General features: G+C 38.5%; 1 protein-coding gene across 2 annotated transcripts in view; it reads left to right on the top strand.

Moving 5' to 3' along the window:
• Positions 1 to 7,995, top strand: part of LOC148027215 (hyperosmolality-gated Ca2+ permeable channel 1.2-like) — a 34,282-nt gene extending 26,287 nt beyond the window's left edge. For both annotated transcript variants that reach the window (XM_087691761.1, XM_087691760.1), the window contains exons 10-12: positions 5,580 to 5,904; positions 6,874 to 7,104; positions 7,198 to 7,995. In XM_087691761.1, the coding sequence (XP_087547887.1) occupies positions 5,580 to 5,904; positions 6,874 to 7,104; positions 7,198 to 7,434 (793 nt within the window). In that variant the 3' untranslated portion in view covers positions 7,435 to 7,995. The remainder of the gene's footprint in view (positions 1 to 5,579; positions 5,905 to 6,873; positions 7,105 to 7,197) is intronic.
• Positions 7,996 to 12,137: the final 4,142 nt, after the last annotated feature.

Raw genomic sequence — 12,137 nt, 5'->3', positions numbered from 1 at the left:
CACGATGTTAGGTATGTTTCTGGCATCAAGAAGAGCTTGCTTTTTGTTGGGCAGCTAGACAGCAAAGGTTACTTCACTACTTTTGGTGGTGGTATGTGGAAAATATAGAAAGGATCTATCCTAGTCACTAGAGGTGGTAAAAAGGGGACTTTTGTAATGCATTGGTCAATACTAAAAAAGGCTGAAAGTTAAAATGCATAAGAATAGATAATGGGTTAGAGTATGTATCTAAAGAATTCAATAAGTTTTGTGATGACAATGGGATTAAACGAGAGCTTACAGCTCCTTACAATCCATCATCTAATGGTGTGGCTGAGCGAATGAATCGCACGTTATGTGAGAAGATTCGGTGCATGCTATCCACAACTAATCTCTTGCAATCGTTTTGGGGAGAGGCACTTAAAACCGTGGTGCATATTTGCAACCGATCTTCACATTGTGCACTTGAAAGTAGCATCCCTTAAGAGGTTTGGTCTGGCAAACTTACTTCATATGACCACTTAAGAGTCTTTGCCTATGAATGCTATGTATATGTACCTGTTGATAGTAGAACCAAACTTGATATGAAATCTCATAGAGGCATCTTCATGGGTTATGGAGATGAAGGTGAAATGGGCCATCGAGTTTGGATTCCAAGCATAAAAAAGGTGCTACGCAGCTGGGATGTGGTATTTAATGAGTTAAAGCCAATGAAAAATATCACATCTAATGACTCAAGCACAATGAAAGTTAAATTTCAGTATGATCAACTACTTGAGCAGCCAACAGCCACTGAAAATTCAGCTCCTTTTGATGCTGATTATGACAATCGGCGTATCATTATTGAGCCAGATGAAAATGGGCAGCAAGGGGATGTTGAACATCAGCTTGAGTACCAAAATCAGCATGCTGAAAATGAATTACAGCAGCTTGAAATTGTATTATAGCAACCTCAACATGCAATTCAACAGCCAAACAATGAGGTCATTGACATTCCCTTGGATGTGGATCTATTACCTGATAACACAGATTATTGGGTAAGAAGGTCTACACGTGTCAGAAGACCTATAGAAATATTTGATACTTCTTTGGATTGCATTTTGCTCACAAATGAAGGTGAGCCTCTTACGTATAAAGAGGCCTTATCATGTGAGTTAAAGAAAAAGTGGGAGCTAGCTATGTAGGAAGAAATGAAGTCATTGTATCGGAATGATACTTGGGATTTGGTTACATTGCCCTAGGACAGAAAAGCCTAACAAATGGGTCTATAAAATCAAATGTGTGGATGGCAAACCCAAATACAAAGCCAGACTTGTGGCTAAGGGTTATACACAAAAGGAGGGCATTGATTTTCAGGAAGTGTTTTCTCTTGTTGTTCAAATGACCACTCTTGGAGTGTTATTTGCCATTGTAGCATCTATGGATCTTGAACTTGATCAGATGGATGTTAGAACTGCATTTTTGCATGGTGATCTAAAAGAAGAGCTGTACATGAAACAGCCCGAAGGCTTTGTTATACATGGAAGGGAGCATTTTGTATGTAAGCTTAAGAGAAGCTTGTATGGTTTGAAATAGGCTCCTAGACAATGGTATAAAAAGTTTGATGCATTCATGCTTTCACATGGATTTAAAAGGAGTAGTGTATATCACTGCTTATATATTAAGAAGGCTAATGATGGATGTGGATGATATGCTTATTGCTGGTAAGCATAAAAGCCAGATTAATGCATTGAAAAGGCAGCTGAATTCAGCCTTTTCTATGAAGGATTTGGGTGCAACTGAACATATTTTGGGCATGTGTGTAACACGAGATAGAGAGCAACAACTCTTATTTCTCTCACAAGAAAATTACATCAGCAAAGTACTTGATTGTTTTTCTATGGTTGATGCTAAGCCTCTTGGTGCAACTGAACATATTTTGGGCATGTGTGTAACACGAGATAGAGAGCAACAACTCTTATTTCTCTCACAAGAAAATTACATCAGCAAAGTACTTGATGGTTTTTCTATGGTTGATGCTAAGCCTCTTGGTGCACATTTTTCACCTTATCTTAAGCTTAGCAAAGTAGATTGCCCAAAAGATTATAAGGCAGCTGGTACTATGAAGGGTGTTCCTTATGCTTTAGCTTGTGGTTCACTCATCTATGCTATGGTTTCCACTAGACCTGATATTGCTTATGTAGTGGGAGTTGTAAGCAGGTTCATGTCAAATCTTGGCAAAGCACATTGGAAAGCGATGAAATGTATCTTACGGTACCTTAAGGGCACACAAAGAAAATGTATTTGCTATAGACCTATAGGGGTATTGTGATGCAGACATGGTAGATGACTTGGATACTCGCAAGTCTACTTGGCTTGGTTGTTTGGTCAAGGATTTTCGGTTGTCCACCAAAACACCTGTACTTAGATGTGATAGCTAGAGCACTGTATGCCTGGCTAAAAAGGCCATGTTTCATGCACGTACCAAACATATTGATGTTTGGTATCTAGTCACCTTGACTAAGATCAAATCACAATATAACCTTGCAGATGTTCTCACTAAAAGTCTTGCAAAGGCTCCACATGAGCTTTGCATTAGACTTGTGGGAGTTGGTTAAAGGTTCGCTTCGGACCTTTAACTGGGAGGTTGTTAGGTGTAAAGGCCCTTTACGTGCTCTCCCGTGTATGTATTACTTCACATATGTGAACCCACCCTAACGGTTGTAAGTGTACCATACCCTAAGTATAAATACATTCTTTTATTCTTTGTGTGTACCACATTGGTACACACCTATCCGTCGACTCACTCTCACTCTATCACTGTCAAACACTGTTCAGTTCTGAGTCATTGAGCTCTCGTGCCTGCTCTCAGCTCTCTTTCTCTATCTGCTTCCGCTTCAACTCTGCAAATTAGAGGTCTCTTTGCTGTGAGTGTATCTGTGCATTTTTATATCTTAGAGTACTAAAAGTAACCCTGTAGAGTGGGCCATTAAAATATGCAGCTTGAGATTGTTTCATGAACAGCTATACTTTAAGGAATCCAAGATTTATTTGTCTTGAAAATTCTGATTCTTGGTAGTTGCCAATGTAATTTACTGCGTGTTTAACTATTTATTGAAGATTTTCTCCTCCCTCTAGCAATGTATACTCTCTCCCAAGCTTTTATACCAGAAATCCGAATCTGAAACTGAAATTTCTTTTGGACTAGGATCCTTTGTGCTTTAAGTGTTATGCTGCTTGCCTAAGTAAAATGCTTAGAGCCAAATTCGATTAGTGAAGGGTAATGTTATGCAGTCTTCAAAACTTTAACATGTTCTAGCTGCTTTGGTAAACGCGCTTGAGAAGTTTTAATTCTTGTTTTGAGAATGCACTTTTAGGCTATGTAAATAATATATTCCTTACAGCACCTGTAAGGTTTTTCGGTATAGCAGGCTGTTGTGGTTAGTATCACTATGTTTGACAGTGAATGCCGCGGTAATTGAGGTTTTCTTTTGGAAAACTACTTAAATATGCCTAAATTTGTGGAAATTCTGCTCAAACTTTTGAAATTCCCAAAACATCCATGTATCACTTTTGAAAAAAAAATCCTAGTCCATTTTTTTCTTTAGCCTTGACTGTCTTAACTCAAGAATAGTGGCATTGCCATTTTCTCCATAAATCATAGGCTCATTGAGTCTCATCAATATACAATACCATTGAAAATCCTCATTCTATCATCCTCGATATCCTCATACAAACTTGCAAAAGGGTATGCTTTGAGAAAATTTTGCTAGGTTAGGAGTGTTATATCGGAAATTTTGGCAAATGCCAGAAATTGAGGGGAAAATTGAAAATCCTGACAATTTGAATATTTAGGCCAAAATGCAGAGGTAAGGTATACTGGGAATTTCAACCAAGGTGTGCAGGGATATTAGTAATAGTTAAAATTAGACAGTATTGCAGGAATTTTTGGAAACTGCAGGGGTTCTTTGGTAGCAATTTTTTCTTTTCTTCACATAATGAGACTGAAATAAATCAAGAGTTCTTTACGGAACACAAAATGTAGGGATACTGTGGTAGTAAATTTCCCGTTTCTTTCAATGAAGTGACTCGTATAAACCATAACAGTTCCTTGCAGACCACTAACCCCTACAAAGTTTTCAATTGACGTGACTTGACTTGAGATTACATGGAACAAAATATGGTTGCATGCTATTTCTTAAAACTGAACTCCCTCACTAATCATGCAATAATAATGATGGCACTTCTTTTTCTGGTAGGATCTAGCCTTGAGTGTTTGGAGGCTTTCACTAGTGAGCTCAAAAACAGAGGTATTTGTCTCCATGAATCATGGGCTATTCAGTCTCATCAGTGTACAGAACCATAAAAACTTGTCATTTGCTATCTGTAATTGATGAAACCAAAGTATCCTCATTGAAACTTGCATTAAGAACGCACATTGAGGAAATTTTGCTAAATTACGAGGGTAATTGGGATTTTTGGCAAAACTTGTGGGGCCAAAACTTGGTGGGAAAATTTGGGAACTTCAGGCCAAATTTGTATTAGAAAATTTGGCCAAAATATGAGGGTTATTTATTGGTAATTGTTTGAATTGAGGGATATTGGATGCTATTTAAAATACATGGGGTGCACTGGTAATTTTCACATTTGTTTGCATAAGGAGACTGAAATAAACCAAAGCACTTGCTTGTGGACCACTGCAAAATTTTCTGATGGCATGAATTTTGACTTGAGGTTTTCTTCAACCACATGGAACTAAATTATGGTTGCAGGTCATTTCTTAAGACTGAAGTCCCTCACTAAACATGCAATAGTAATGATGATTGTGTGCTGTGATGTGATGGGTGGACCAAGAATAGCTTCTACAAAGTGATATAGGTACTGTGTGTACTTCGAGAACAGCATCTGGAATGTGAATTGCAACGTCAGTACCATATCCAGCTCACCAAGAGTGACATCTAGCGGCTCTAGTTGACTAGACTTTGGAGCCAATTCTTTGGCATGCTGATTCTCAAGTGATCTGTGCGGCACTGCACTTTCATGTCTTGTGTGTTTTCCTTACCAGACTCCATTTCTTATCCAGAGTAGTCCTGGGAAACTTACCAATTTCTTTTTTGGACATTGTAAAGTTTGTACTGCTAGAGAAAGCTATCATATGCCACGTTCTCTCTTTGCTCCTGACTTCTACAGTTCTAGGATAGAGAAGGCTATGAACCTTAGACATACTGATATTTAATAGCTAGATTTCTGCAGAAGCTTGAGCTATAAAAATTCAGTGATGGTGTGGTGTGCATAGTAAAAACAGGGATAACCTGCTGTGATTGTCTTATTATGCCAGTCAATGTGTTAGCTTTTTTCTGTGCAAGACAAATCAGGTTTGCACCTAAGGCGGTGACGTGGAACATTTTATAGCTGTGCTTGGTCTACATTTTCTCCTTAGATAAGTTGTCATTTTAGGGACAAGTAACCTCCTATGATAAAGTTAGGACAATCTCTTGAAATGTGTTGGACCATCTCTGCAGAGTTGAATCACTGAAGAGTGTTAAAGGATATTATAAACCTGAGCACACATCTTAACATGGTTGTCATGCTCATGCATGTCTTCTCCTTTCGTGTTGCAGAATACCCTTGCTGATTGGTGAAGGGGTTGGTTCAAATGCTTTGTTTTTCATCACATACATCATGGTTGATGGATGGGCAGGCATCGCAGGAGAGATACTTCGTCTCAAACCATTGATTATCTATCATCTTAAAAACTTTTTCCTGGTTAAAACTGACAAAGACAGAGATGAGGCTATGGAGGCTGGCAGTGTTGGTCTGGATGAGTCACTTCCTCAACTAGAGCTTTATTTTTTGCTTGGAATAGTGTATGCTGTGGTTGCTCCAGTATTACTCCCTTTCATCGTCATTTATTGTGCATTTGCTTATGTGGTCTACAGACATCAGGTACTCTCATTACTAGTTTTCAGTTTCACATATTCTCAAAGTTACAATTCTATTATGGAAATGTTAACTTAAACCACCAAGCAGAATGTGTTCAGTGTCTTATCCGATTGTAACCATTATTGACCAGCAAATATCGTCACATGTTCAAAAGAATTACATCAATCACCGAATTTAGCCAGCAGATTTTCCTCTTTTTGCCTCAAAATTGTAATTTTGGTGCATTGCTCCCTGTGAGATTCAAGCATTATCTTGTGCTGGAGTATTTGTTATTTATTGATATCAGGCTGAACATCCTTCAGTTGACATGTTCCGGAAGTGAGGTTTTTCCTAATTCTACAATCTCTCCCAAATGAGTACACATGATGTTTGAGTTCTGAATACACCTCTAGATTTGAAGTTGCAAGGTCGTGAAGGCTGTTTACTGGCTTGAGATATATGCCAATGCTAATAGATAGTTTGTTAAATAGATACATTTGCCGATACTTTTAACTTAAGACCAATGCAAAGATCAAAATAGAAAGGAAAGAGAGATGTTCTGTTTGGCTATGTGGAAGTGGAAGGCAAAATGGTTGAGGTATAAAAGAAATTGAGATGGATGGCATTGAAAAGTACACATGATGTTTGAGTTCTGAATACACCTCTAGATTTGAAGTTGCAAGGTCGTGAAGGCTGTTTACTGGCTTGAGATATATGCCAATGCTAATAGATAGTTTGTTAAATAGATACATTTGCCGATACTTTTAACTTAAGACCAATGCAAAGATCAAAATAGAAAGGAAAGAGAGATGTTCTGTTTGGCTATGTGGAAGTGGAAGGCAAAATGGTTGAGGTATAAAAGAAATTGAGATGGATGGCATTGAAACAAATTTATATTTTAATGCTGGAATGACATTGAGGTGGCCCTTTTCTGCTTGTATGCTGGGTGATAACCCCTCAGTCAATAACTGGCACTGATGTGCTTGTGTGCAGATTATTAATGTGTATGAACAAGAATATGAGAGTGCAGGTGCCTTCTGGCCACACTTCCATACACGTATAGTGGCTTGCTTGCTTATACAAGAGATTGCATTATTTGGCTTATTGGCTACGAAGTCAAAGCAGGCCACACCACTTCTGCTCCTTTTGCCTGTATTCACGATTGCTTTCCATGTGTATTGCAAGAGTCGATTTGAACCGGCGTTCCGCAAATATCCACTTGAGGTTTGTTACTGGACCACAAAGTTTGTCATCTCAATGAATTATGTCAGATATCTGGTTTTGATGCAAGAGTTGTCATAATTTGCTTGTACTCAGGAAGCTATGGCAAAAGACACATTAGAAAGGGCAACTGATCCAAACTTTAACCTGAAGAGCTATTTGGAAAACACTTACTTGCCACCAGCATTTCAATTAGAGGAGGACGATGAAGAAAGCAAGCTAAGCGGGGGTGGCAATGACTGGGAAGCAGAGGTGTTGGTGCCAACTAAACGAGTTTCAAGAGCAAATACTCCAGCTGGAAGTGTGAACAGCGAGTCACCTATGTTTGGATGAGAGAAGCTGTACCCGGAAGAAAGAGAACCAAGAAAAACACCAGCTTCTGTCTTATATTGTCCTCTTCTCTGGATGATGTCTGCTGGTATGATGGCTGTCTTGTTTCCCTTGCATCATGAAAGGTGGCATCCTCTTCTGTTGTACCATTATGCCTGTCAGCTATTATGCCTGTCAGCTATGACGTCTTGTAACATTATCTATCTACTGACTGACTGACTGACTGACACTGACCTTCATTTTCCCTGAAAAGAGCTAGTTGCCCCTTCCCTATGAGTTTTTTTTTGTAAAACTACTTTACCTGGCAAATTTTAGAAGTGGGATGATTATACACAGCTATCAACAGCAGTACCAAGTTTTCCCGATTTTTGAACCCTAGTTCTGAATATTATCATGATTCATTAAGCATCAGATCAGCTATGTGCCTTCCATGCATTCATGTAGCCAGAGACAGTAGAAGATACGGGTTTGAGATCATGCTGTGATGCTCTTCTCTCGAGCCGTACATTGGAATATGTTATTCTACCTTCTTCTACTCCTGGGTAATTGGGGAATCTGGTGTTGAATTTTGTGCAGTTAACAATTCTTCCAATGTGTGAGATTAATCTATTCTAGTTCTGAATTTGTCGATTCACTGCCGTTTGTGAGGCGTTCGTTGATTACATTGTCTGTCTGCACGGGTGAAGGCGACTAAAAGGAAAAATCTGAAATATAAAATATACTTAACGTTGTTGCATGCACGGGTAAAGGCGATTTAAAGAAAAAATCTGAAATATAAAACATACTTGCCTTATGTATGCATGGGTGCAAAAAGTATATATTTCAGATGTACACACTGCATATCCTACCCATCATTTATGTACGGGGAAAGGTGATTTACAGGAAAATTTTGAATTGTAGACATGCATAAATCATGCATGGTTGGGTCTACAACACACATGTTCACACGTGAACAATATGTGCATTCTTATATGTATATATTTGATATAGCGTTCTGCAAATAGAAATGCACACCTTTTTCATAAAACCTTCAAACTCCCTAAGCCATCCTTGCTCTTGGGCTTATCTTTGCATGAACGCTATACTAGTCAAAGCATCTCACATTTTAGGATACTAGAATGTTTGTTCTATCTAGGATGATTCTGTTTTACCTACATAATGGTTTGTGCGCTGAAAGGTTCCTGAATCTAGAAGACTGTCAAAATTCAAAATCTAGTCTTGCTTGGTTGGCGCCTGTAGGTAGCACTTTGGTTGTCAACCCGACGCTGTCCTCGTCAACGTGACTTGAACTTGGGTCACCATGCTGGTGTGGGGCTGGAATCCTGCCTTGTGCTTGAACTGTTACTTCTTGTGTAGTTGGTGGAAGGGTGAGTCAAGTTGACTGTGTCTCTCTCCTTCAAACATGGCTAAGTGCAGTGTTGGCAGGGGGCAGTATTGATGGTGAGGCAAAGTGGAAGAGAGCAGTCGCTTGTTGTGTAAGTGGTGGAAGGGTGAGCAAGACTGACTATCTCTATCTCTTTCAAACATGCCCGAGTGCAACAGTGCTGATGGCAGTGTATTGTCTCTATCTCTCTCAAACATGGCTGACTGCAAGTGCAAGAGTGGCAGAGAGTTGTTGCTTCTTGTATGGGTGGAAGGGTGAGTAAGATTGATTGATTGTCGCTCTCTCTCTCAAAACATGGCTGAGTGCAAGAGTGACGGTGGGGGCAAAGTGGTGGAGTGCGTGTGGGGGTACCATCATGTTGGTCCTTGCATCCCTCCCTATCACCACATGCAGAGAAAGAAAGTTGAGAGAGAGAGAGAGCAATTTTGCAACCACACATTAGCTACTAAAGATACGAGCTTCTATTGACCAATTCTAACTACCCAAATTTCCACTTCTACATTGGTCCACTTGCTGACCGTCACAAGACCCCATCACTCTTCCTTGGTCTCTTGTCTCTCCATTTTTATCTAGCATGCAATTGTCCCATTCTACATCACAAAACCCCTTTTTCATCACCATTTTCTTGAAAGGTTCAATCATACTACTTCCATCTCTTTAAATAAGTCGCTATGAGGCCTCCTCTTTAACTCCATGGAAGTCACATATTCTCTATCACTCGCCACATGTGATGTGACGATCTCATCCTCATTCTTATATGATGCCCATTTCTTTATCAATATAGTTGTCTTTTAAGTGATTTCTCTACGCCATTTCTTGCCTTAGAGATGCCTCTCTCTCTCTCTCTCTCTCTAAAATGGAAAAGGGTTGCAAGCAGGGAATTAGATGTGTTTTATGAACCAGAAACACAAAGCAAATCCAATATGACACGTCTATAGTCACATTTACATTTGCTCTATACACTTGCATCTTTAATGTTGTTTGCTCTACAATTTTTGAGTGGTTTAAATGTGCATTTAAACACATATATATGTGGCACATGGTATTATAAAAAGGCAAAGAAATGGGTTGTAGAATTGTGGTTGGAGCCATAATACTATAATCAATAGCTCCCCAGTTTCCTTTTACCCTTTTTGCGTATGTATTGAACTTTTGTTATAATAAGATTTTACACAATTTAACAAATTGAATTGACCATACATGGAGAGCTACAAGCAATAATAGAACTTGGCACAACAAAATGTACTAAAATATAAACTAAGGACATTGACCAAAAAATAGTAATTATCACAATATAAAATATACATGGGTGTACATAAAGTTGGGTGTAAATATAGATTTGGAAGCTTAGTTTTAGCTTGCGTCACAAGATGGGGAGATCTCAAAAGTGCCAAATAATATCCTTTATTGCATTGTAAATGCCAACGACATATATAAATATTTGAAAGCTAAAGTGTAGGTTGCATTATAAAGCAAAAGAATCACCACCTAAGATGGTGTGTGTCACATGCATTGATGGGACCCCTATTGGGATCCATCATCCATATTAAAACCATTAGTCTCATTTAATCTTGCTTTCTTCTCTCCCTCTCTTGATTGCCTTGGGCCTATACAAATGCGACATCTTACATATCAACATCAAGAAAAGGATTGCAATGCTTAATATAAAGATTGGTATAACAAATTATAATTGCCAATGAGACATATGACTTAAAGGCATCAAGAAAACGACAACACTACTTCGCATATAAAGTTCTAATTACCTCCTTGTGCATTCATGTTCCTATGATGCAATGATATTGGGACTCATTGATAATTCCTTCTTTATAGAGATGCTCTTATGTATCTCACGCATTATGTCAACAATGATACTCAATCTTTGAGGGAGTCAAAAAGTCTACCTACAAGATTTATATGCAAATTAACAAGATGCACGAAATAGAATAATTCTGTACAATAAGATGTATAGGGTATTAGAAGAGTTCAATAACATAACAAGCACATAAGCTTAATGAATCAAAGCTAAGGTGCACACAAACTTAGCCTTCCATGATGCTCTATCTCCTAGTCCAAAGTGTGATGAGCTATGTTGTTCAGTTTGGATTTACTATGTCTCTTTGTTTTTCTATAGACCCCTTCTATCACATGTTTCTTTACTTCCTTCCACTTCCTCTTATGAGTTGTAGAATGCTAACCATTTGGAGTCTCCCTTTCTCCATTCTTCTCTTTTTAGCTAAGACATGCCCCAATAGGAATGACCTCTTATTTCCAAGGATTGTCGGCATCTCATTTCTTGTCCATTTGTCCATAAAACGGATGCTCCTAAAGATTAGGGAATCTCTTGTGCACAACATTGATGATTTCCATAAGCAAGCTTGGATTTTTCTTTCTAAAGGGTAGAAAACAATCTTTAAGTTTGCATACACCATTGAGTAAAGGTAAGTAAGCAAATACTTTCCATGCATGTTTTACTTCACGCAACCCTCATCATTCAAATCAAAATATGTCATCCCTTCTTGAGGAGGTGGTGATGACCTTAAAGAGATATCCCCTCTCCCTCCTACTCTTGAGGATCCTCTACCTCCTCTACTCTCCCTATTACTACTATGGCATTCTTGAGTTCTATTGATGTCATAGGATTGTAGCTTAGATGGGGACTATTGAATAGATGGAGTAGGTGTTGGAGATAATTAAGGTATGAACAATATAGTTTATGTAGTGAAAGGAATTGTCAAAATAGTTAGTGTGGTTACTTGAGGTATAGATACTCGTTGAGATGGTCAAGGTGTGGTCAACGGAGTCCCTATGGCACTTTGTGACCCAAATGGTTGAGGGGTGGATACATAGTTAAATACCTCCTCAACTATGGGACAATGTCCATAGAAAACATATATCTCTTGCATCATCTCTTCATGATTGGAATTTTGCAAAGATGATCCTACTAATATCTACCAGGACACACCATGTCATAATAAGTGAAGAATAACTCAAAGCATAATATAGCCTACCATAGCATAGCTTAATCTAGTATAGTGTATCCTAATCTAGGATAACATAGCCTAGCCTTGTAATTTCATATCCTAGCATGGCCTAGAAGCCTAAGCCATGCCTAGCATAGCGCGGTCTAGTGTAAGTTTGAACATAAGCCTAGTTTAGCATAACCTAACCTAAGTTGCTACATTTAATCAAATACTTGCGAGTCTTATTGGTCCTACCCCATATCCTAAACTCAAAATCCTTGGTGTGCAATCTCACATTTATGACCATGGTTACATTTTGTAGTTCCATAGAATAAACACATCTCTATATGTGCATATATAGC

Source organism: Lygodium microphyllum, chromosome 13, assembly GCF_053477565.2.
Source record: "Lygodium microphyllum isolate KBCC chromosome 13, Lygodium_microphyllum_v1.1.10, whole genome shotgun sequence".
NCBI lineage: Eukaryota > Viridiplantae > Streptophyta > Polypodiopsida > Schizaeales > Lygodiaceae > Lygodium > Lygodium microphyllum.
Note: the sequence above shows the minus strand (reverse complement) of the source record. Positions and strands in the feature narration are given on the sequence as shown.